The sequence below is a fragment of the Mirounga leonina genome, unplaced genomic scaffold (genome assembly GCF_011800145.1).
Source record: "Mirounga leonina isolate KUSES-001 unplaced genomic scaffold, KU_Mleo_1.0 Mir_93, whole genome shotgun sequence".
Taxonomy (NCBI): domain Eukaryota; kingdom Metazoa; phylum Chordata; class Mammalia; order Carnivora; family Phocidae; genus Mirounga; species Mirounga leonina.
Genome location: NW_023270854.1, coordinates 37,925,357 through 37,952,921, shown reverse-complemented (window position 1 = coordinate 37,952,921; position 27,565 = coordinate 37,925,357). Strand labels below are relative to the sequence as shown.

Sequence of the window (27,565 nt, the reverse complement as noted above, 5' to 3'; positions counted from 1 at the left end):
CAAAACCTATTTGATGGAGATAAAGAAATGCTTCAAGGAACTTTAAAGCTATAAATGAAGAAGAAAAATGGGCTTCAAATAAATGTCTTAACTTTTCAGCTTAAGACTGGAAAATAAGGACAAACTGAACTTAATGTAAGCAAAATGAAGGAAATAATAAATGTGGGAGTAAAAATCAATGAAATGGAGAATAGAATAATACAGAAAATAAAAGAAGCCAAAGCTTGTTCTTTGAAAATATCAAGCAAAATGACAAGCCTTTAGCTAGAGTCACCAAGAAGAAAGGGGAGAACTCAAATAACTAGAATCAGAAATTACAGAGGACGCATCACTCCTGACCTTATGAAAATAGAAAGGATTATAAAGGAATCCTATGAACAACTGTGTCAATAAATTAGATAATTCAGCTGAAATGGGCACATTTCTGGAAATACACAAACTACCTAAACTGACTCAAGAAGAAATAGACAATATAAGTGGACATATAACAAGAGATTGGGTTAGTGATCAAAAACCCCTCAGAAAAACCCAGACACAGATATCATCACTCCTGAATTCTACCAAACATTTAAAGAATTAATTCCACTACTTTGCAAACTCCTCCAAACACAGAAAAATATAGGATAAAATTTAAAGTAAACATTCCACCTACAACAGCATCACAAAAGGAAATAGCTGTAAAAGAAGTGCAAAGCTTGTACTGTAAATATTACAAGACATAGTTAAAAATTTTTAAAGATTGATAACAAATGAAAAGACATCTCATAGTCAGTCTATTATTTCCTCAAAATGTTAATTAATCATAGTTACCACATGTATGAACCAGCAATTCCACTCCCAGGTATATGCCCAAAAGAATCATAACATATATACACAAACTTGTACATAAATGTTTATAGCATTATTCATAGTAATGCCAAAGTGAGAAAAATCCAAGTGCCCATCAATTGAATGGCTAAACAAAATATGGCATAGCCACAGAATGGAACATTATTTGGCAATAAAAAAGAATGAAGTATTGATCATACTTTAATATAGATGAACCTTTAAAACAGCATGCTAAATGAAAGATGCCTAACACGAAAGACCACATATTGTACGATTCGCCCATTAAATAAAATGTCCAGAATAGGAGTGTCTCTGGAGAAAAAAAGTTGATTAGTTCTTACCAGAGACTATCACATACTTCAGCACTTGCTTCCTTCGCACAGATTGTTAGCTCAGTGGTTTACAGTGTGGCCTCTGATGTCAGAAAGCCTGTGCTCAGATCCTGGCTCCTCCCTTTACTAAGGAGGGACCGTGGGAAAGTCATTCACTGTCTCTGAGCCTCACAAAACGGGTTTCAATCATGTTAGAAAAAAAAGGAAATGGTGCCCAAGCATTATTTTTTTAAGTTGGGGTAAGTTCAATTTTACAAAATTTTTCCACAAAATTGCAAAACAGATCTCAGAGGACTGTGTAAGGAATAAATGGAAATTACATGAAGCACCACAAGGACTCAGTAAGTGATTGGTATTGCTATTACTTGATGTTAAATAAATTACTTTAATAAATGAATGACTGTTTAAGTCTAAAAAACAAAGTTTCTGTCAATAAAATCTATAGTCAATACACTTTTCCCCCAAATGTTTTGATCTGGTGGTTGAGTTCTGAACTACCTAACAGTTCTTATTTCCCATGTCAAATTTTTAAAAAGAGTTGTTAGTTTCCAGCTTTACTGGCTAAAGGAATGTTCAGCTTTTGTTTATGTTGTCCTTTTCTGGTATTGAACTTTCTCATTCCAGCTGATTTGCTGTCTAAATACAAGACTTGAAAACAACTGAGAAGGCTCATTAGCTTTGGAAAAAACGGGATATACATTTGAAACTTAGTTTCTTTCCTAAATAAGAGGTTTTCTTTTTTTTTCCTTCTACTTGAGGCACCCCTCTTTTGATTTGGAGGTAACTGATTCAGACTAAAGCTCAGTGATCGTGTCCTTAGAGCACCCTTAATTTTAAAGCAGACCAAAAAGCCAGCCCTAGCTTTCCAAACAGAGTCACCCCTGAACACACTCAGAGCCTATTTCCGGTATTATATAGGTAAGTGGTTTTCTAGAGTATATACTCCTTTGACATTAGTAATGCAATTCCCTCCCAAATATATGAAAATCCCACCAAGCCTAATTCAAATATTCAAATTAAAATTGGTCTTTATTTTTAGGCATTTTTAAGTAGAAAATGTCTCACTGATAGCTACCAATTCAAATACAAGAGTATGGAGTTTTTGTTTGAACGTATTGCTTTTATATCTATATCTACTTTGCCTCCTGCTAGAAATTCCAACTTCCACTGATATCACAGAATTATAAATTTGCTTTAAACCACAATGCACAAACAGTCCCAAAATAATAATATTATTACTGAAAATAGGGTTTTATCATAGACTTACATGCTCTGGAGTCAAATAATGGTTTTTGAGATCACTTGGAAAAGTTCCTCTGTGTGGGGGCTATGCCAACCACTCATTAAAAAGATAAAGTTCATTTGCATCATTTTTCTTTCAATATCAGGAATGCTTAAAGTCAGTTTGGTTTATAATTATGTGTTTAAATTGTTCAAGGTTAAATTTATAAAACAAAATATAAAAACCAAGTATACTCACAATTCCAACTTACATTCCTTTCCCATACTGTTCTCCCCCATTCCTGCCTCTATGTAAAAATTTTTTTAATTATATAAATCCTTGTTTAATGAATCTTAGCATACTATAGGTACTTTTCAGGATTTGGAATGCATAAAGAGATTTTTTTATCACTTTTTATAGCTGCATGTTACTCTCTTGTTTGGATGCACTCGAAATGAATCAACTAACCATCAATTGATAGACATTTTTATTGTGGACATTTTTATTGGTAATCCTTTTTTCTTGCACTTATAAATAACACTACAATGAATAGCCTTGTGCATATGTCTTTTTGTATGTTTACCCATATGGCTTTAAGATAAATTCCTAATAAGAGATTCCTAAAGAGATTGCTGGACTGAATAGTAACTACATATTTAATTTTTCTAGACACTGCCAAATTCCACCCCGACTTTTTGCATTTCTACAAGCTATGCATGAGAATCCTCATTTCCCCCACAGCCTTGTCAAAAGAATATTGTGTAAATATTTTGCTTTTTGCTTATCTGCATTTCTCTTATTAGGAGTGAGTGGGGTTAAGTAACTTTACCCATATTTGAGGGATATTTGCATTTCTTTCTTTGAAAACTGTGTATTATTCATTTTCTAACCTTACTTTTTTAATATATAGTTTTGGGCATTTCTTTTTCGAAGAACTTCATGTGTTGGCTTATTAACCTTTTATAGTATAGGTAGCTAATAATTTCCCAGTTTATCATTTATTTTTTACTTTGTGTATGTTTTCTTGTCATGCAAAAGAGTGTGTGCATGTGCGTGTGTGTGTGTGTGTGAAATGGAATTTATTTTTTCCCTGGATTTTAAGTATACTTTAGGAAAATTTTGCTACAACTCAGTTATAAGAAATTCACCCATGTATTTTATTCCTTTTATATTACACATTTGGAACTCATTTTGGTATATAAGCTCAAGAAATTCCTAAAAGTTTACCAAGCATGAGCCAGTATGAGCTGTCCCCGGCACACCATTCATCACTGGTGGAGCATGGAGAGCCAGGGGTTGTTTCTATGTGTTGTTTCCGTTCATATGTTCTTAGGTATGATGACTAGTTGTGTTTTATCAAGTCAGTAAAGTTCCTGGTGCCTCAAATTTTCCAGATTAAAAACCTCTTTGAACGTTGAGAAAATGGGTCATTATTCTTGACAAATCGTGCATTACAGCTTGGGGGGGGGGGTGGAGAGAATGTACAACTATTTGGTTAAAACAAAAAAATTGCTATTTCTCTGGTTGAGATTTTTTTGAGTGCAAAACATCACTTATCCAGCTGCATCCCAGTGCCGCTCCTTTCGGAAACAGCAACAGAACCGGGAGACATCCTTGTAGGGAGACGAACGCGACCTATTAAACGTCTTGTTTTTAGCCGATTGGTACTCTTGCGTATCACAGCAAACTCATTTTCTCCTCTCAGATTTAGAGAACCCGCTATCCCCAATCGGACAGAAAAAGCACAATAAACAGTAAAGACTCACCACTACTGGAGGCGTCGTTGAGATTGAGCAGACCGCCGCCGAGCCCTCGGTAACTGTGGTAACTGTAGGTCCCGTTTCCGTTGATGTACAGCACCTCCTGGGAGCCCGAAACCGCTGAGGCCGAGTGCGGGGCCTGCGCCGCCTCCGGCTTACACTGTCTGTCCCCCGGCGCCGATTCGTCCTGCAATGACAACAGCATGCCGGGACTGTCAAGTCACAGCGCTATTCCGCCTTGACCAGGACTATCTTATCGTTATCTATATGGGGAAGAAAAAGAATCTACGGTCCACACCATTCAGTCAGCACATAGGCACATTTTCAACAACTTGGCTAAAAACAAAAAAAAAACAAAAAAAAGGAAAGCAAAGTAACAATGTGAGACAGACTGGAGATGGCACAATTTGCACTTTCCGGCTGAATTTAAAATTACATGAAGAGAGCTGTTCACCCGAGCCCGAGGTGAGAGTATCCTAGATGTCCACGGACAGATGAAGAGAGAAAGAAAATACGGTATACCAAAGATACAAAAGGAGGGATCCGAAGGGGTACGTGCACCCCCACGTTTATAGCAGCAACGTCCACAATAGCCAAACTGTGGAAAGAGCCAAGATGTCCTTCAACAGATGAATGGTTAAAGAAGATGTGGTGCATATATACAATGGAGTATTATGCAGCCATCAAAAAACCCCGAAATCTTGCCATTTGCAACAATGTGGATGGAACTAGAGGGTATTATGCTGAGCGAAATAAGTCAATCAGAGAAAGACATGTATCATATGACCTCACTGATATGAGGAATTCTTAATCTCAGGAAACAAACTGAGGGTTGCTGGAATGGTGGCGGGTGGGAGGGATGGGGTGGCTGGCTGATGGACACTGGGGAGAGTATGTGCTATGGTGAGTGCTGTGAATTGTGTAAGACTGATGAATCACAGACCTGTACCTCTGAAATAAATAATACATTATATGTTAAAAAAAAAAAAAGATAGTTGGAAGGGAAAAATGAAGGGGGGAATCAGAGGGGAGGATGAATCGTGAGAGTCTATGGACTCTGAGAAACAAACTGAGGGTTTTAGAGGAGAGGGGGTGGGGGGGATGGGTTAGCCCAGTGATGGGTATTAAGGAGGGCACGTATTGGATGGAGCACTGGGTGTTATACGCAAACAATGAATCATGGAACACTACATCAAAAACAAATGATGTAATATATGGTGACTAACATAATAAAATAAAATTTAAAAAATTAAAAAAGAAAGAAAGAAAAAAAATATGGTATAGAACTACAGTGGAGTATCATTCAGCCTTAACAAAAGAAGGAAATCCTGTCCTTCTACAGTGTGGATGAACCTTGAGGACATAATGCTAAGTGAGATAAGTCCGTCACAAAAAGACAGATTTTGCATGATTGTACTCATACGAGGTATCTGAAGCAGTCAAACACAGAAGTGAAGTCAAAGGGTGGTGGCAAGGGGCTGGGGAAGGGGTAGGTGGGAGCCAGGGAGTTGTTACCTGGGTGCAGTTTCAATCATGGAGGATTGGGGGGGGTTTCTGGTGAGTCAGCGCACAACATGCATATGGTTGACGATACTGTACTGTACGTTTGGAATTCATTGGGAGGGGGAATTTTTATGTTAAAAATTAGAAAAAAACCCCAACTAGCTAGGCTTAAAAAATACATGAAGAGAAATCACAATTTGTAGAAAAACCTTTGCAAAGTTGACTTTCTTAAAATCTTTTTTTCTTTTTTTTTTTTTTTTTGGAGCCTGCGCCTGCCTGCCCTCCACCCCCGCCTCTCTTTCCCTCCCTCCCTGCCTCTCACTTTATTTCATGATTGTAGCAAAACTGATTGCCTGCTGAGTCCACACTAGGCCCATTTCATGCATTTTAACAGCCTAACAAAACCCAAATAAACCTGGGCCTTTCAGCTTGTTTTTCCTTTCTTAAGCTACACTAGTGTCTGCGAACTGTGCATTAAAACTTCTAACCATGTCAAGTTGTAAAGGACAATGAAATTAAAATTTGTAATAAGTTGTATGTATTTTCAATAGCAAAACAGGTTGGATTACTCTTCAGCTGTGAGTTTATAAAGTCTAAAATATATACAGCATATATGACTTCACTTGCCTGTTACATTCTTCATATTTTCTTTTTTTTATTTAAGAAAGAATTACAAATAGATTCCTAGTGAATACCTAGGAGTGTTTTTGTCATAATCAAGTATTTTGCAACTTTTAAATTTAGAGTACTTGCTTAGAGAAATAAAGTAACTTTCAAATACATTTTTAAAAGGCATCAAGTACTAGAAAAAGAGGACACATGGAATAAGTTTGCTCTTATGGACCCAGCATTATTGTTATATTCAGAAATATTCTAATCTTTCATGTACCGAAAGCATCACCACAGCTATCAGAATTATGCAATTATGATTTTGTTTTCTTTTGATATTTTCATCTCTGATCTATTCTGACCATTACACTTAGACACATAATCTGTGAGCATTTCATCATTTCATTTCTAAGTAGAAAGATTTCAGGGGTGCCTGGGTGGTTCAGTTGGTTAAGTGTCTGCTTTCAGCTCAGGTCATGATCCCAGGATTCTGGGATTGAGTCCCGCATCCTTCATCGGGCTCCCTGCTCAGTGGGGAGCTTCTCCCTCCCCCTCTGCCACTCCTTCAGCTTGTGCTCTCTCCCTTTCTCTCTCTCCCTCTCTCAAAGAAATATCTTTAAAAAAAAAAAATTCAAGATAAATGGAAAAAATCCTCTGTGTAAACTGAACTGAAAATAAGAATTTGCCCAGCATTGCCTTTAAAAATAAACAAACAAATGTGAACTGACCTAAATTGGTGTATGAACTGGAATATCTGATTGTAATTCCCTCTTGTCATTTAAACCCTGGTGATCTCTGAGAGGGTGAATTACTTTAGTATAACACTTTCCTGGAGAAACAACCCATTAGAAGAGATTGAGATAGAATCAAATTTCTTTGGTATCACTGCTCTACTATTTACACTGGGAAGTCAGAAAGTTCCAGACTTTTTTTTTTTTTTTAATTCTGAAAGTTACTCTTTGCTAGTTGAAAGTACCCAAAGACAGTGGGTTTTAGAATAGAGATATCGGGCTTTCACCAAATTGGGGCTTTTCCTAGAAACATACCAATATATGTGGGTTTTTTCCTGGTACTATGATGCAATATGATATTACAGATAGTAAGAGAATTTATTTTTTTAAAGATTTTATTTATTTATTTGAGAGAGAGAGCACCAGTGGGGGGAGGAACAGAGGGGGAAGGAGAAGCAGACTCCCCACTGAGCAGGGAACCTGGACTCCAGGATCATGACCTTGGCTGAAGGCAGATGCTTAACTGACTGAGCCACCCAGGCACCCCAGGTAGTAAGAAAGTTTAAATAATCTAAGATATCAAAGAGGATATTTCCAAGAATCTTTTGTTACTGGAAGTATGTGCCATAATAAGTAGGTCTGAGGTAAATAATTATACTAATTATAGTGCTGATGTGAACAAGAATTGTTAATAAAGCAGTATTAGTAGTACGGGAACATAGCAACTATTACAATCTTAGAAACTGTAACCAGCGGCCTTTTAAATGGCATGTTACAATGACAGGGTGAGTGGAAAATGGTCAAATCAATGATGACAGCACCTCATGCAGTGTCCAAAAGTCTTTTATAAAAGTGCAGTGAAATGGTCTCTCATCTAGGAGTGCCAATCTCCTCCCTGCCTGGAGACAGAGATTATCATATATATGACATATATATGATATATATGTGTGTCTGTGTATTTATACACACATATACATATACACACACATACATACATATACATACACACATATATATATAATATATATACATATATATTTACTATATATATATGAATGATATACTATATATTTATGTATATCTATATATATATTCCCCTATATCAATATATAGATATATCTATATCTATCTATCTATATATATAGTCATTCAATTTAAACTTATTAAATGAGTAAAGCTTATCAGAAAATTGATAGGTGAATCCATGATATTTACCATGGATTTTTTTTATGCAAATGGCTTCTATCTTCTCTAAAGAAATAGATATCAAAGTACACTCATGGAACTATAAGTCTTCTGGGGGAAATGTTTTAGAGTCTTTCTGAGATCATGGAACAAGGGCACACAGATATGCTGTCCTGACACGTTCTTCCTCTTAACACAGACTAGCGGATTTTATGAAAATCACCACATCTAAAGCACATTTGCATAATAAAACCACTGGGCTGTAAAGTATTCTTTCTGTAAAGACATGTAGCCATTGAAACTCTGAAAGGAGGCAGAATATTCCATACTTCAAAGCAATTTTGAGGTCCTTGGGAAGGGGCTGGCCTCAAACAATGCCCACAGCTAGCATAACTTCCCAGTTTCTTGACTGAAAATAACTTGGGCAACATGATAAAATTTGAGTTTCTACTTTGGCAAAACTCGTAGCTCTTCTGAACATCCCAGTCTATTTTTCTGTGTTTGGAAAATGGCAATAAGATACACTCACAGGAGAGGAGTTTCTTGATGACCAGTAAAAAGGGAGAAGGGAGAAGGCATTGTCTCCATAATATTTGCTCATTGATTCTTTGTATGATAGAAATAATTTGTATTATCAAACATTCTATTTTGAAAATGTGCCTTAGTCTTTCATTATTAACTGTTATTCCAAAACACAGTATCTGCATGGAGCAGGCAGATAATTTCATTAATAATCAAAACAGGCCTTGTAGGGAGTCATTTGTGTTCAAACACAGATTTGCATTATTAATGTTCTTGGCAGTCCACTATATGTTGAGAAAGAAAACATATGAAAGTCCCAATAAAATCTGGTCTGCCGTATCTTTTGGGCAAAACTTTAATATAAGTTTTTCTTTTGAATGATCACTGTTACTGGTTTCGAAGAAGCATAGATTTTAATGACATAAAAAATAAATATCCCCTAGAGTCACATTTTATCTCTGTAAGCAACTTTTAATAATCATTAGTTCCCAAACTTCTCAAGGCTGACAGTCTGCCCCCTGGGTTGCTATGAAGATTATTTTTAAAAGAGGATAATATTAACAGGTTACAAGACTGCATATCCAGGCAATGAAATAAATTTTATTCATCAAAAATCAGACAAAATCCTACCCTGGCTTTTATGAGACATAGTTCAATTTTCTTTAAAAACTTGTTAAGACTGTTAAATCACAGACCTGTACCTCTGAAACAAATAATACATTATATGTTAAAAAAAAAAAAAAAAGAAGAAGATAGCAGGAAGGAAAGAACGAAGGGGGGGAAATGGAGGGGGAGATGCACCATGAGAGACTATGGACACTGAGAAACAAACTGAGGGTTCTGGGGTGGGGGGGATGGGTTAGCCTGGTGATGGGTATTAAAGAGGGCATATACTGCATGGAGCACTGGGTGTTATACGCAAACAATGAACCATGGAACACTACATCAAAAACTAATGATGTAATGTATGGTGATTAACATAACATAATAATAAAAAAAATTCCATAAAAATAAGATCGCATCAGTGATTTAATGACCACCCGCAGTGCACTAGATAATGCAGTGTTGTTTTGATTCAGATTTCTTTGATTAAAAACATACAACAAATTAAAGAAATACAGTTACTTCTATAATTACTGGCCTTATCAATAAATATACCCTTGATGTATATAAGTATGCATTTCATATTCCAAAAAATATAGGCTTGTAATAGGATGTGTGATTACTTATGGAGGGAGGGCAAGATTGGGAATGATTTGAAAGCATAGACATTATCGCACTCTTTGAGAAGACTGGTTGGTACTGCCTTGTACCTTATCCTCAGAAACTGGACAGGGATGAACCTGAATTTGCGGAACCTGATCTGGTACTTGGGCCATACACATTGACTTCCTAAGTGCAGATGCCTAAGGAATCCTTAACTCGAATACCTTAGGCAGATACTTTCTCTATAAAAATGAAATTTGATTGATTCCACTCAAATTTTTGACAATAGATTTAAAAAAACTTTTGCATGGAAAATGTTACATTGCCTTTATTATATCTTCCAAGAATTACACTTTTTCTTGGACCATAGCTTCTACCATCTATTAAGTATACTTTGTTTTCATTAAGTTTTCTCTATCTGTAATTAGAAAACTCCAATAAAATTTACTGCTAGGTTCAATAATCCAGATATCTTTCTTCTTTTTGTCTTTTACCTTACATTGTTAGAGCTACTGGAGTTTGCAAGGCAATGTTGCATCAATAGTGAGTTCTATTTTTAGTTTATCATTGAGGTGGTCAGGGAACTAGTGATCCACTTTTTAAGGTGAAGAGACTTGCACAGACCTCAAGCTTCTCACTGTGAGAATGTAAACACACAGATAATTCAAGTGTCAGTTTGCTGAACTTTCTAGACAACTGTTACAGGATGTCCCCTATCTTTACGTGTTCTTTGCAGTCTATATGACAGAAGAATTTTTACTTAAGTAACTGCTCTAAATGTCTTCTTTGCTTTTTTAGTACAGATGGGGTGAGGGAGTACAATTTATTTCACATGTAAACTATTGGAAAAAGCTCTACTTCCTAAAAGCTTCTCTTCTTCCATTTGATAGCAAGTGTTTCAGAACTAAGTACATTGCTAAGAGTTTCCAAGGAAATTCATAAAAGATCTGAGAGAACCGGAACTTCCATTTAAACTGCTTTACTGCTGAGAACAACAGTCTGCACTTAAAGTAAATGTACTTATTACTTGAGATGAGAAGTGACTGATGATGCCATCAACACACACACATACACACATATATAGTAATATGCAGGGAGTCATTTCTTTCGCTCAGTGAGGAGCATTCTATATAGTCTCCTCCCCTTGCGGGCTATACAAATAATTAAGACAGCCAACACAGAAGACCGTTCTTTGCAAAGATGCTCCCAAACCCACTGAGATAATAAGGCAAAAATCTCTTGCCCAAATCCAAGTCACCTAGTGGTAAGAAGTGAAATAACAGAGACGCTAGATTGTGTTTCTGACTTGAGAAACCAAAGCCACAGCAAGATAGCGGTTACCCAGATGTTTATCAAACTCTCAGAAGAACAGGTTATTATATTAACAAACTCCTTTGTAGCATTATTTTACACACTGGCATGATTTCATAAACAATGAAGATTTGAGAACTATTGGCTTAAATAAAACTACAAAGTAAATACAGTCCCTAACCCAGTAAGCATAGATACCTGGTTGGCAAGAAGTAACCAAGTACATTGCAAAGTCATCTCTAAAATTCTTCCTGATGGCCTTAAAGTTTTACTATCAAAAAATAAAAGTATAGACTTAGCATTTAAAAATTTCAACTTTGGGGCGCCTGGGTGGCTCAGTCGTTGAGCGTCTGCCTTCAGCTCAGGTCATGATCCCAGGGCCCTGGGATCGAGCCCCATGTCGGGCTCCCTGCTCAGCAGGAAGCCTGCTTCTCCCCCTCCCACTCCCCCTGCTTGTGTTCCCTCTCTCGCTGTGTCTCTCTCTGTCAAATAAATAAATAAAATATTTAAAAAAATTTTCAACTTTAACACGGGGCCATTTAATTATCGACCAAAAAAATTGAATTAAAAAAAAATGTCATTTTCTACAGGTTTCTCACACTCAATTTTGAGTTCCTTTGTTAATATGACCAAAATGAAAATTTAAAGGCAATGTCCCTTTGAGGTTCTAAAATTGGATTGCAGATAAAAATTTTTTGGTTAGTGTTTTTATATGATTTCATAGTATTTTTGGTCTCAGAAAAATAAATTTTAACAAAGCAATACCAAATCAGTATCTTTAACATTAAATTTTAATGTATTTTTGGGGATAAAAAGTATTTTTTCCTAATCATGATGTTTTTGTTTCTCCTGAATTTTTTTTTTTTTAATATTTTTTAAATCTAGGGCACATGGATGGCTCAGTTGGTTAAGCATCTGCCTTCAGCTCAGGTCATGATCCCGGGGTCCTGGGATCGAGCCCCACATCAGGCTCCTTGCTCAGTGGGGACTCTGCTTCTGCCTCTCCCTCTACCCCTTCCCCCACTCATGCGATCTCTCACTCTCTCAAGTAAATAAAATCTTTTTAAATAAATAAATAAATAAATAAATAAACCAAAATCTACATTTACAGCAACTCAAAACATACCTTTATTTGCAATTTGGGCTCTACTGATTAAAAAAAAGAACACTCAGATTATTTTTTTCTTAGTCCCCCTTTCACATAATATTCTGTTTTGGGTAAGACAGTTGCAGTGCTCTACCTGGTGATTCCATGGCAGGCCTGGTGTCAGATATTACCTACCTAACTGTCACACTCAAAATTCTTACTTCTAATATCAACCTTCCCTCTGAGGCTCATCCCTGAGTAACAGAAAATTCAGGTATGTTAAATTTAATATTTTGAAACTAAATTTATGTGTTCTTTTCTCCAGATACCTCTTACAAAAATTTTTAATTAAAAAACAAAACAACACCTGTTCTATTACCAATATATCTTGTGCTAGTTAATGCATCACACCAAGATTTTTTTCTTCTCTTAGACTGGGCTTCTCTTAGTCAAACAACACCTTAAGTCCCCTCAGCTCTATCTTGGAAATGACCCTCATTGGCATACATCTGAGAATACATAATTCAGAGCCCCATAATCTCTCTTCTGGGCTAATGTGATAACCCTCTGGCTAGTGTTTTCCCCTTCAAATCTTGTCCACATCTTTTCAAACCTTTTTTTTTTTAATTTAATTTAAATTCAACTATTTAACATATAATGTATTATTTGTTTCAGGGGTACAGGTCTGTGATTCATCAGTCTTACACAACTCCCCACACTCACCACAACACATATCCTCCCCAATGTCCATACCCAGCCACCCCATCCCCCCAACCCCCCTCTACTCCAGCAACCCTCAGTTTGCTTCCTGAGATTAAGAGTCTCTTATGGTTTTGTCTCCCTCTCTGGTTTCATCTTGTTTCATTTTTCCTTCGCTTCCCCTATGATCCTCTGCCTTGTTTCTTAAATTCCACATATCAGTGAGATCATATGATACCTGTCTTTCTCTGATTGACTTATTTTGCTTAGCATAATACCTGTCTTTTAAAATTATTTATCATGGGCACCTGGGTGGCTCAGATGGTTAAGCGTCTGCTTTCGGCTCAGGTCATGATCCCAGGGTCCTGGGATCGAGTCCCACATCGGGCTCCCGACTCAGCGGGGAGCCTGCTTCTCCCTCTGACCCTCGCCCCTCTCATGCTGTTTCTCTCTCGCTCGCTCTCTAAAAAATAAATAAAATCTTTAAAAAAAAAATTATTTATCATGTTGCTTTTCTCTTTAAGGACTTTGAGATTTCTTTTTTCTTGGAGAACAAAACCTAGAAGCTCCCGGCATCCAAAGTTCTTCAGAGTTGGAGAACAATCTTGGCAGTCACATTTTCTATTACTTCCTCTTATAACACTCTATACTCTGTCATAACTTAAACTGGAAAAAAAAAATCTTAACTGTAATATTCTGAGCCATTTAAATGTCCCAAAAGAGCATCAATATATAGAAAGTTTCTCATAATTAATTTTTTTCAAAGAATCGGCTCCTGGTTTCTTTGATCTGTTCTATTGTTGTTTTAGTTTCTGTATCATTTGTTTCTGCTCTAATCTTTATCATTTCTTTATTTCTGCTGGTGTTAAGTTTTGTTTGTATATGTTATATCTGATGATAGTTTGTCATTTAATTTTTAATCTTGTTTCCAAAATTTTAACATATGTATCTAAGGTTGAATAACAAATTAAATTCTTTCTTAAAAGATTTTTTTTAAAGGTTCTTTAAAGTTTTTAGGTTTTTTTCTTTTTTTTTTTTTTTTGCCTTTTGTGTGAAATCAAAAAGTGTTATATAGATAAAGCAAGTTTAGATATGGCTTTCATCAAACTAAGAACTGAGAAAGATAGTATTTTCCTTTTTCACATCCTAACTAACCTAAATTCCAGGATAACAAAATGTTTTTTCCTCCCTAAATCTCTAATATATCTGCCAGCCACCCTTAAACAAAAGAAACAAGTCCTATTTGTCTGAAATTCTTCTACTTCTTTTCCTGTATACAATTATCTTTATGAAAAAAATGCAAGAAAAGCAAATAGAGACTAAAAGATATTGTAGAAGAGAATACCTCAATTGTGTGTAAATGAGTTGTTTAATTCTCAGACTGCTATAGACCAAAAGACCTTGAATAAATACTCTACAGAAGATGGGAAGTCCAAAAAGAATGTCAGACAATTATATTCTAACAATTAGAAATTTCCCTCAAGGCAAGAACCTCAACATGATAGCTATGTCAGAATCTTTAGCTATAAAAATATTACAACTGTAATAAAAATTCAGAACAAATAAATATTATAGTTGCAACCAAAATTCAGAACAAATATTTTTAGTGTTAAACTTTGAGAAGCACAATGGAGGCAGTAAAGAATTTTTCAGAGCAGTTAGCCATTAGCCACTATATAGGAATCCCATTAACATGATGATGTCAGAAGATTAAGCCTAACTCTGTGCAATGGCCATCTAGAGTATAATGTTGGACAGCCTGAAGAGGTGTATGTATTATTTTATCGACAATGTAGTCAAGTCTGTGATACATAAAGGAGCTTCCTAAAGGGATTTAACTAGTTACTGGCACTTATCAATTCTAGTCTGATATTTATTTTATTTTGTCCACATATAACATCTATATATTATTGGCTAAAATAAACTAAGAGGTATTAATGCTGTTGTGACTAACATTTTATTTCAAATTAAATACAAAACGCATGCCACTTTAAAAGATACATTAAGAGTAACAAACTTTTCATTTTTTTTTCATTTCATTTTAGGAAAACACCAGTTTTTCTAAAGTACAAGATTAAGCTACAATTTATGTTAAAACTGTGGTTAAACTCCTTGTCACAAATGGCTACATAAACATAGATCAACAAAACTCAGGCTGAGTACTTTAAAAGGGACCCCTCAGATACTATTTGTTTATCCCAGATGGCAGTCACCCAAAATCTTCTCAGTATGATCCTGGGAGTTTTCATCACTGGCTTAAAAAAATTAGACTCAACTGGAAAACAGAGACTTGAAAATACAATTAAAGTTAAAAAAAAAAAAAACAAAACTAGCCACAGCACACGATTTTCATCTTTTCATTTTGAGCAAATAGAGAAACTTGACTAATGATGTTATTTCAACACTGATGTTGGGATATAATTAGATGATTTCAAAATTAGAAACAGGTGTGTCAGCATGGATGAATGAGCAGAATGTAGAACAATTCCTTCTTAATGTCATTCTACATAATAGATTCCTTCATGGCTACTTTTGATGAACATTATGTTCAATCATATAGTAAACATAATTCCATCTGAATTGTGTATCTTGAAAGAGCCACATAATTGAGATCTTAATTCCTACATATTGGAATAAAAGCTCACAGTTTATTTTAATTTAATCTGGGTGTAAAAATTACCCATCCATTTTGGTATTTCAGGTATATTAATTATGAAATAGTCAAACTAAAGTAATTAGAAAAGCCATCAAAATGGTGATGCCAGAGTCACTGAATCATAATGCTTTTATATTAATGTGAAATTAACTTTTAAAGGGAACATGCTTGAGACAACATGAACTGAAAATAAATCTAGTGATGAATTTAACACACATTGTTTAAGCCTGACTACATATGGGTGTGTGTTTATATATATCCATAAACAAAATACTATGCTTTTTGTTAATGTTCCTCTCCTGAATAGTACTGTTTCTGTTACTTATAACTTAGTTATGTAAAGTGTTCTGATCTACTATGTTGGCTGTGGGTGTAGGGTATATAGTAAGAAAAGAAATAGCACTATTAGGGTATTTCTTCATACATCAGATGTAAAGTTTACAATTTTATTTCCATCTATGATGAAAAACTAATTTGTTGTTCAAGAAGTCATTAACTTCTAGGAGTTCTCTAACTCTCTAACTTCTCAAAAATATACACAAGTAACCCCATTAATGTTCTTGAACACTGCATGTATTTGGAGTAGTGGTATTATCTTAAGATATTGGATTATCTTATCCTACTCCATAATAAATTTTCCTTCCTTAAGATATTGGATTATGTTATCCTACTCCATAATAAATTTTGGTAAAAATAGTGTAACTAAGCTTCTCTTTGAGTCTGCTATTTTCTATGCAGAGTTTTCCTGCAAAATCTCAACTGTGTTTATGACTCATCTATCTCTTCTATACCAAAGACCTCTAAATCTCAATCTGTAATTAAGACCTTTCCCTAAGTCCACATTTCAACCACCTACTGGACATAAATACCTGCATAACCCACAGGTGCTTTCCAATCAGTATGTCAAAACTATACACTTTCTTCTCACACTCTCACTTCTGTAGCCGTAATTTGCTCTTCCTCCTGAACTCCTGACTTCTATTAGTAATACCTCCATCCAGTCTCCTGAGCTAGAGACCTAGGCCATATTGAACAGGCCCCCTTTTGATTACCTCATATGTACAACCCAGGATGAAATCTTATATGACTGTTTTAAAAATGTTCTATTGAATATCCTATTTACTGGGCTACACATCCAGCTAGGTGCTGGGGATATATCATCAGATAAAATAGACTGGATCCCTGCCCTCAAGGGGACCTACAGAGGTATGGGAGGGGAGAGAAACTAGGGAAGAGGAAGAAATGAAAACTATAGGATATAATAAGTTCAGAGAGTGAGAACCATTAATAATGAAAGAAAATAGGGTGATGTAAAAAATAATTGGAGATGGGTGTCCAAGAGGGAAAGCATTTCTGAGAAAAGTATATAAGCCAACAAGCTAAAAATGATAGAAAAGAGGCAGTCATATGAACATATGAACATACAGGGGAAGTGTGTATGTGAAAATTGCACAGAAATCCATCCTACACTTGATTATGAAACATTCTTCATACCCAAAGATCTCTATGATCCCCGAGATTTCGTTACATAATATCACGTTAAATATTCACATAGCTTAGACTAGAGTTTGCCTTACAACAAAACATTTAAACACCCATTTTTGCTACTGAACTGAGTATTCTCACTTCCCCCCTTCAGATGTGCTAAGAGTGTTCCCTGGGAGTAGAATCACTATGAAGTTAGTTAGCTTCCTTGCTTTCCAGCTGCTAGGATTTGGTCAAGGGGAAGCCTAGGCAGGATTCAGAGGTGGAGAGATGGGAGTGCCTGGGGTTTTCATCCCCCAGCAGCCTCTCCTGCCCTGTCGTGCTCTGCTGCAGCTGTCTTCATCCTCTGCTGAACCTGGATCCTACCAACCAGCCCCTCTGCCACGGCTTCGGTTCCTATCTGGTTCTGCTAAGAGTTCCCTTCCATTCCTCCTCCAGGTTTCTCTCACTTGATAGTGTTGCTTCGCCTCTTCTTCTGCATTTCCTTAGGCCATCCCACACCTACGTAAATAGTCCCGCTGTTAAACAGTCTTTAATATTCTTTCGGAGGCACCTGGGTGGCTCAGTCCATTAAGCCGTCTGCCTTCTGCTCAGGTCATGATCTCAGGGTCCTGGGATCAAGCCCTGCTTGGGGCTCCCTGCTCAGCGGGGAGTCTGCTTCTCCCTCTCCCTCCTGCTCCCCCTGCTTGTGCACTCTCTCTCTCTCTCTCTGTCAAATAAATAAATAAATAAATAAATAAATAAATAAATAAATAAATAAATAAAATCTTTAGAAAAAATATTCTTTCGAATATGCTTTATGTGCCCTGCTGTGTCCCAGAATGACATAGTGGTATTCGTTATTGAGCCAACCAGTGAGCAATGAATACACTGTCTTACCTAATTTGTATTTCCTTGTTATTAATTTTTTTTTTCTTTGCTGCTGTTTGTATTCCAAGCCACTATTTCTAATTGGCTAGTATTCTAAGCCACTAACAGTAATTTTCCCCAAATTCTCAAACACAAATATAAAACCCCTTAGAACATTTTCCATATCATCAAATCCATCCATTGTCTCATCAGTTCTGTATTTCTCCTGGACACTTCTCTCCTGGAATTCTATCTTCTTATTCTAATCTGGAAAGATTCTTCTCCAAGGCTTCCTCCATAACATCACTCCAGATATTCTTCCAACCTCCTCTCCCCCTTCTATTTTGGGTCTCCTCTTCTTAGATTCAGTGACTTCTTCCTTGGTTTATGTTATTGTTTCAGTGGAGAATATTTTCCAATAACTTTCTGAGAAAGATTATTAGAAGATACATACCAGAAAATTATTTTAAATTACTTTTACCCTTATATTTGATTGATAATTTTGCTGGATATAGAATTGTCTGTAGAATTTTCCAGGTTTTACTCCCATATATTTTAGTGTTGAGGACAGTTTTTGCTGGGTGATGTCCTTTGGCTTTCTAATTTTTTATATGTGACATTTTTTTTCTCCCTCCCCGAGTATTTAAGATTTTCTCTTCATCTTGTGTGTTCTGAAAATTTCATGGTAATGTGACTGACTCAGATCTTTGTTTGTGTTTACTGTCCTGATAACTTTATGGGCTTTTGTTCTGGTGATGCGTGTTATTTCGTTCTGAAAGGTTTGTGGTTTTTTTTTTTTTTTAATAATTTCTTCATATTTTCTCTTTCTATTGACTCTAATTAGCCAGATGTTGTCCCTCCTAGACTGATCCTCCTTTTTAAAAAACTTTCTCTTTAATTTTCCATTCTGTGTCTAATTTTTAAAAATTTCTGCATAATTTCCCAAATGACCTTCCAATCCTATGACAGATGTTGGCAAGGACATGGAGAAAGGGGAACCCTCTTACACTGTTGGTGGGAATGCAAGCTGGTGCAGCCACTCTGGAAAACAGTATGGAGATTCTTCAAAAAGATGAAAATAGAGCTACCCTACGACCCAGCAATTACACTACTGGGTATTTACCCCATAGATACAAACGTAGTGATCCGAAGGGGTACGTGCACCCCGATGTTTATAGCAGCAATGTCCACAATAGCCAAACTGTGGAAAGAACCAAAATGTCCATCTACAGATGAATGGATAAAGAAGATGTGGTATATATATATATATATATACACACACATACATACATACAATGGAATATTATGCAGCCATCAAAATGAAATCTTGCCATTTGCAACAACATGGATGGAACTAGAGGGTATTATGCCAAGCGAAATAAGTCAATCAGAGAAAGACAAGTATCATATGAACTCACTGATATGAGGAATTTGAGAAATAAGATGGAGGATCATAGGGGAAGGGAGGGAAAAATGAAACAAGATGAAACCAGAGAGGGAGACAAACCAAAAGAGACTCTTAATCTCAGGAAACAAACTGAGGGTTGCTGGAGTGGAGGGGGGTGAGAGGGATGGGGTGGCTCGGTGATGGACATTGGGGAGGGCATGTACTATGGTGAGTGCTGTGAATTGTGTAAGACTGATGAATCACAGAACTGTACCCCTGAAACAAATACATTATATGTTAATAAAAAAATTTAAAAAAATGATCTTCCAATCCTTCAAACAATTTTGACTATCATATATATTTTTTCATGTTCCAAGAGTTTGATTTTGTTTATTGTTCTTTTTCATGTATTCATTTCTTATTTCAAGGAAAAACCTTTTTAAAAAATCTGAGAATTTGGGTTATGTTTTGCTTCAAAATTTTCTTCTGTTCTTTGCTTTGCTTCTGAAATTTGAGTGCCAGGATTCATAGTTCTCTTCCTCTCTGGATCCTCAATTTTTGAGAGAAGATTTCTCATTTTTTGAATGGAAGAAATTTTTAGGCTATCTCCATTCTTGGAGCTAAAATGTGAAAAGGCCTTTAGCAGAGATACAGAGCCTTCAGATTGAAGAATTTATTCTGCCCATTTTCAGTATATTGTTCCTGCGATTATACCTGGCTTGCCGGGGCTCAGAGCCTTTTGCCTTTATTTCTCTGCAGGATAAACCTCTCATCTCCTCCTTGGGGGATCAGAGTAAGAGATTCCATGGTAATACAGAATTGGGGAGGGGACCAAGGGTCTAATAACTTCTCAGGTCTACTGAGCCAATTCTTCTATTTTCATATTCATGCTTCTCCACTTTCTGTAATACCTGGTGCCCTTAATTCTCAGACTTTCATGGTCTACACGGATTGAATGGCTTCTTATTGGTATCTCCCTGCTATCATTTGCATGTCAGATTTCCATTTTCCTTTTCTGAATCCTCCCCATTCTGTATCTCCTTGTAGGACTAACTTCTTTATATTCCACTTACAATTATTTTAGTGGGGTTTTGGAAGGAAGCAGAGATAAAGGCAAGGATTTACTTTGCCATGACAAAAGACATGTATACTTTCAAACTAATATATATAAGACTACAGGCAGGAAAACTTCAGGATGTAATGCAATATGTTTAGGATTTGGATAGCTACATTAAGTATATCTTTTAATCTCAGATTCTTGTCATTTGAAATGGTTTGAATACATCAGATGGCAAACTATCTGAAAGTTTTGTTTAATAGAAAAGGAAAATTTAAAATATGTGAGTAGAAAGATCACACTGTCTCTATTGTAAGGGCAATATAAGTCATTAAAGTTGACAAATATTTTAAAACTGGTTAAAAATGGCAAGAAACAACTCATGCTAAATTTACCCCATTTTCCTTGTGAAAAAAAAAAAAAAAACAAAAACTTAAAAATGCAGATCATGATTTTCTAGACACAGAACAAAACACGTGACAAGATAAAGCAGGGTGTGCTGAAAGAGAGCACCATGAGGATGGTTCACATCTAACAGAATGACCACATCCAAAGACAGGTGAATGGATTAGAGCAGCTGGAAAAGAGGTTTTTAGAAGGCATGCCACAGAGTTGTGCTCTTAGCCTGTGCCATTCAAAGTTTAAACTGAGACACGTCAGTGTATTGATAGAATACTGAACAACTTGGGTGATAACAAGAAACAGGATGCAGGATGGGAAGGAGGACAAAGAGTAAACAATATGCAAAGTTAACAGCAACAGGATTTGAATAACTTCATTACAGGCTGATATTTTATACAGTGAACTCAACAGGGCTGAAAGTAGACCTTAAACTTAAGTCCAAAATATTATCTCTACACATAAAGTGAGGAGGCAATGTTGTAACATTAGCATCTCTGAAACAATGTACAGTTATAAGTACCTTAAAACATTTGTGAAAATATTTGCTGAGGGCACACAATGTGCAAGACACTGCAGTTGTAATAAGTGATACAGAATGAATGCCCGCTTCCCATGAACTTACACAGGAGCAGGGGAAACAGGTAATACTTAAGAATTACTGATTATAATTGACTGAAGTATAACAAAAGAGAACAATTAATATTAGAATGCATATGACAGGGGATCTAATGTATGGATGAATTAGACAAAAATTATCTAATGCCATCTTAAGTTGCATTGATAAAAGTCTATAAATCCTAGAATGCTGAGCTGCCTGCATTTAATTATTCCTTGAATAAAGAATGACACTAAAGAGAGAGAGAGAGAGAGGAGGAGAGCTAAATATATTACCAGCTAACACTTACAGAGCATTGACTATATTCCAGGAACTGTCATATTGACTGTCATATTATCTTAATCCACATGACATCCCAATGAATTATATATTATTAAACTTTCATTTTACATACTGGAAAAACAGAGACACAAAGGTTTCTAAGTGACTTATCCAAGTTCACACAGCTGTAAGTATTGAAACTGAGGTCTAAACTCAGGCACTCTTGACTCCAGAGTTTGCGGGCTTACCCAATGCACTATGCTGAGCAAGTCAGACCTTCCTGATGGCCACACTGTGAGCCAGGATAGACTGAACCTGTCCAGGCAAGAAAAACCAGGCTGCTGGAAGATCTCAAAACTTTAGAATGAACTTAAAGGAACTGGGGATGTTTCACCAGAAGAGACAAAGAGTAATATTCATTTGTTCCTTCACAGGGAATGATCTTTATCAGGCTTAAGCTGTCAAATACTGATCGGAGCTCTTTCACAGCTGGTAGAAAAGTCATATCCAAAGCAGATCGTACCCAGTGTTCCACAGGATAAGTTAATGTTAGGCAATTAAGACACAAAGGGCAAAAAAGAAATATGGCTAGCGCTATCATTTTAATATTCCATGCTTATCTATTTAAATGTGAAACAATGTGACAGCAGAATTGAGAAATTTTTCAAATAAAAAATATTCTATTATCGGGGCACCTGGGTGGCTCAGTTGGCTAAGCATCTGCCTTCGGCTCAGGTCATGATCCCAGGGTCCTGGGATTGAGCCCTGCATGGGGCTCCCTGCTCGGTGGGGAACCTGCTTCTCCCTCTCCCTCTGCTGCTCCCCCTCCTTGTGCTCTCTCTCTCTCAAATATATAAAATTAAAAAAAAATTTTTAAATTTTATTTTCATCTGTTTACTTAATAAACAATACTTACTCTGATGAACACTAAATATGATTTTTTTTTGGTATGCCTCATACTAAATATATTTTTAGGTATATCTTCAGATGTTTATAGGCAAAAATTCAAACTTGGGTTTTTTCATCTTTTAAAATTTGTAACTGCCCTCAACTATAGCTTCAAGGACAAACGACATTCAGTTATTAAGGAAGGGGCGTTTTAATTCTAAAATAGCCTTTAAAATAAAATTAAGCAAAGTGAAAAATAATGGAACCGCACAAGGCTATTTCATCATGAATTCAGCATTATCTTCACTTCAAAATTTCCCTTTGATGGGATTTGCTGTTTGTTTTAACCCAGGCACTGTGCAGGAGGCTGGATTTGCTGATAAGCAGTTTTTTCATTTCAGTGCAAAATCAGCAAGGTGATTAATACTTTTAATTTCCAGAAGCCTAAATAATGCAAATGAACTACAACTTTCTTTCCTCCCCCTTCTCCCTCCTTTGTGGGCCTTTCCTGGCAAAGGGAAGATAGGATAGAGTCCTGTGTGTAAAGGAGTGAAGAGCTGGTAAGAACATTCCCTTTCCTGTCAGTGGCTCATCCAGAGTTGCAGTCAAATGCTGGCCCAGCCCTCAGCCCGTTTGTCTCCAAGTGTGTTTGGATGAACAGAGGTGCACAGTTCTACCTGCCCTGTGGAAGCCATCTAAATAGGGTCATATTAATCTTTGTACAGCTTTTTGAGGACTGTAGAATAAAACGCTGTATAGGTGTTTAATACCACCACCACCTAAAGAACAAGATGATCATCTCAAACTCTGTAGAAGGGCTAATTAAAAATGAGGGCTTTGGGGCGCCTGAGTGGCTCAGTTGGTTGGGCGGCTGGCTTCGGCTCAGGTCGTGATCCCAGGGTCCTGGGATTGGGCCCCGCATCGGGCTCCCTGCTCGGCAGGGAGCCTGCTTCTCCCTTTCCCTCTGCCTGCTGCTCTGCCTACTTGTGCTATCTCTCTGTCAAATAAATAAATTAAAAAAAAAATAATAATAAAAAAATAAAAATAAAAATGAGGGCTTCATTCTAAGATGTGTGTCTTTTGGGGCTTGCTTAACGAAGGCTGTTAAGCCTCCTTCCATGGCTTTAAAATGCTTCATGAGCTATGGGCTTTCAAGATGCTTTATCCCAGGAATCCTTCATTTTAAATGAATTAATTTAGTTGTTTTTCTGCTTTATAAATGTCTTTTAATTCTAGCTTAAGGACTCTGGCCCCATTTTTTTTTTTTTTTTTAACTAAACATGTCTTTGCTATGACCAAACATAAATAATGTGTTTACCTATTTGGGGACCCAGAGGCTTATTTTCCCTCTGAACTTACCAGGAACAACAGGCAACTCAGTTCAAAAGGAATACTGATAGATTCATTTCGGGTGGAAAAAGAAAATCTGCCCAGTTGTTTCTCCTTCATGTTTTGTAGCAAGCAAGGTTGTTGGTTCCAAGTAGCTCACAGAAATCACACAGCTAGTTAGAATTTTAAAAAGGAAGTAAACCTTAATTCAGTGGTTGGTTAAGAACAAGGTTCATAATTCAGCTTGAGTTGAATATATAAATCTATATTCGTACATTCTTGCTGATATATATTCATATGTCCTTCATGTATTCTTACTGATATAGGTATTATTTCTAAATACAGCAAGTATCACCTCAAGGGCAAAACCATGCTAAAATATGGAAAGAGAGAAGAATCAAATCTAAATAGCTTTCTCATTCTATTCTTTTAATAATATTTTCTATTCTACTATCAAAATGTGGAAAGGAGTTAGTATTTGCGTATTCATATAAGTTGGAATGGGTAGAACATCTACAGGCTATCTTATTTCTCATCCTAATTCTTTTGTTCAGAGGTTTAGCAAAGCTTTCATTTTTGAAGCCAAAATGCTGGCAGATCTATTCAGGTGATAAAAGACTCAGCTATTATGAGGTAAATCAAAAGTCTTGATATGCTATAGGTGGTACTCTCAACTGCTTCTAAGCACCCAGCGAAGTAAGTAAATGAGAGAAGGGGTCTGACTATAGGACAATGAGAAGTTGTGGACGGTGGTAGATTCCAGAGCACATGCCCCCCTGAAAAGGGTTCAAATGCAAACATTTGCCAGCAACATTTAGGCCAAATAAACACTTCCATGGTCTCCTCCCATTTGCCATCCTCCTATATACTTTCGAGATATATATATATATATATAATCTTGAGATATATATATATATCTTGAGATATATATATATTTACTGTATTGAGAAATTATTCAATTCATTTTAATTTAATTTTATTTTTTTTTAGAATACTGAAGCAGTGTTTCCTGACCTGTTGAAGCAAGTCATGAGTTAACAATGCAGGGCTCTACTGAATTATTCCTGGAAATACCTATTAGACCTAATCAGTTGTCAAGATGAATTGGGCCCTGTGGCCACAGCCAGAACTCAGCTCCAGGTTCCCTATCTGTGCCTCACGGACTGAGGCTTTCGAGCTACCTGATACAACAGCGTCCATTGCATTTACTTCATGTCTGACGTCCGAAGAACATGGGACCCTGATGTGTCACAAAGACAGAGACCAGATCCTTTCCTCCTCCTGAGGGGGTTGCTCAGGAAGGGATTAAGGGAAGATATTTGAGGCCAGGCAGCCCTGATGTTTATCCCCTCAGTGCTGTGCAGGGGTGAATGTGGGCTGGGGTGTGCTTGCCTTTGTACAAAGATACACACAACTTTTCAGAACCTGTCTTGAGTGGGCATTTCTATAATTAATAAATCACTGTCAAATTTTCTATGGTGCTTTCAACATTCAGAAAAGAGCAACGAGGTAAATAAGAAACAAAAGATGGCGCTATATATATATACGTGTATATATATATATATATATATATATATGTTAATTTTAGTTTAATGTTTTAGAACAGAATGTATACATTTAAAGCTTGGTCAGCACTCTACAGCTAATGAATGGACAGTACTTTTTAAGAGACAGCTCATTAATAATTGGTTTCCTCCTAATCATTAAGAAGCCCTTATTACTAGTCTAATTATAGATGGCCTTGATTAGGGGAAATGTACACGGTATATACGCATGAATCACTGGGTTCTCGAACAGCTTTGTCTCTAAAGCAGAAAAACAATGTAAATCTACACAGTATTCCCATCTTATACTTAACAATTATTACAACTAAGCAAAATGTACTTATATCAGTGGGCAGTAAGAGTTACGTTTTACCCTGATTCTTTTAAGGCTGAAAACCCCTTCCTCTGGCCATAGTCTGAACTGAAAATGAATAAATAAATACAAAGCATTGAGCTGCAGCATTTAAAAAAATGCTTAGGAAAAATACAAAATTTAATATTTTTAAAGAAAGATTATCTGGATGTGGGGACATGAGGTATATAAAGTACTTTTATTGTTTTGACAGTAGCAACCTAACAGAGTATATATATTTGCTACATTCATGAGAGAGCAAAGCATCTATCAATAAGCAATAGGGCTATATTCACCTTTCTTTTGAATTTTATTTCAAATGTTTATCCTTTCCATACCTATCACTGATTTAAGATTTTTAGCATTTCTTCATATTTTGATACAAAATTTTATTTTGTATAAGAGTTTACTATATTTATACTATGTAGGAGAGAGAGAGAGGGAATCTGGGCCAATCTCCTGATAATAAAACTCATGTAATTTAAAAAAAAAAAACAAGCAAATAAATGGAAATATTAGCCCTACCTTACATCTTTAAATAAGTAAAACCCAAAGATAATTTGTAATTTTTTTCCCATTTAAATAGAACTGGGGATAGTAATATATTTCCATTTATAGGTGTACTTTAAGTTCTATGCCTTCAATAGTTCTGTTGGTTAATTCTTCTTAGGTATAATACCACCTAATAGACATACACACATTCTTCAAAAAATGCAAAAATTGGAGTTAATCCATGTTGCAGGTTGAATTTGCTAACACAAAGGAATCAGCACTTGATTTGGAAAATTTTATAGACAGCATGCTTTGAAGAAAGGGTATGGCTGGGCCACCCTATGCTAAAGATTTTAAGTGTGACTTCTAAGTCCAATCAACCATGTCAGGAGAGGCTAGGGATAGAAACGAGGTTATCTAGGAAGGGTGTGTGAAGAACCGTTACGTCAAATAATGTGGATCACCTCAACAACCACGGAAGACTGACAAATGTATTAAAAATGTTATGCTGGCAGAGAAATTGCAAGCTTGAAATGGGATAGAACGAAAGAAGAAGGATTTGTAGGGCAAAGGAAAGAGGCAGAGACCTGAGAGAGAGGGAGGAGCTGATGAAGCCAGCTTACCAGATGTCCCTGGGCTATGAGAGCAGGGAGCCTGGGGCTGCTGCCTGGCTGGGCAGGGAGGACAGAGCATTGCACCAAAGATGGCTATTCTCAGGCCCTGAAATATAATGGAATTTACCCTGCTGGGTTTGGACTTACTCAGGATCTGTGATCCCTTTTTCCTTTCCTATCCCTCCTTCTTGGGATGGGAATGGCTATCCTACGCCTGTCCCATCATTGTATTTTGGGAACATCTAACTTGTTTTCCAGGTTTCCCAAGTCTGCCGGAGGAGAGGAATTTTGCCCCAAGATGGACCATACTCAGAGTTTCACCCATACCAGATTTAGAAGACTTGAGACTTGTTGAGTTCATTATATTTAGGGGAGATTTGGGATTTAGGATGGATCCTGGAATGGGTTAAGACATCTGATGAAGTTGGGATGGGCGACTGCATTTTGCAAGTGGAAAAGACATGAATTTCGGGAGGAGGGCAGGGGGTGGACTGTTACAGGTTGAATTGTGCCCCTCAAAAACATATGTTTAGGGGCGCCTGGGTGGCTCAGTCGGTTAAATCTCTGCCTTCGGCTCAGGTCATGATCCCAGCTTCCTGGGATCCAGCCCCACATCAGGCTCCCTGCTCAGCAGGGGG

General features: G+C 36.5%; 1 protein-coding gene across 4 annotated transcripts in view; it reads right to left on the bottom strand.

Annotated features, from left to right (window-relative positions):
* Nucleotides 1-27,565, bottom strand: part of NOL4 (nucleolar protein 4) — a 413,857-nt gene that overhangs the window by 52,500 nt on the left and 333,792 nt on the right. For all 4 annotated transcript variants that reach the window (XM_034995876.1, XM_034995877.1, XM_034995878.1 and 1 more), the window contains one exon: nt 4,149-4,329. In XM_034995876.1, coding sequence (XP_034851767.1) covers nt 4,149-4,329 — 181 coding nt within the window. The remainder of the gene's footprint in view (nt 1-4,148; nt 4,330-27,565) is intronic.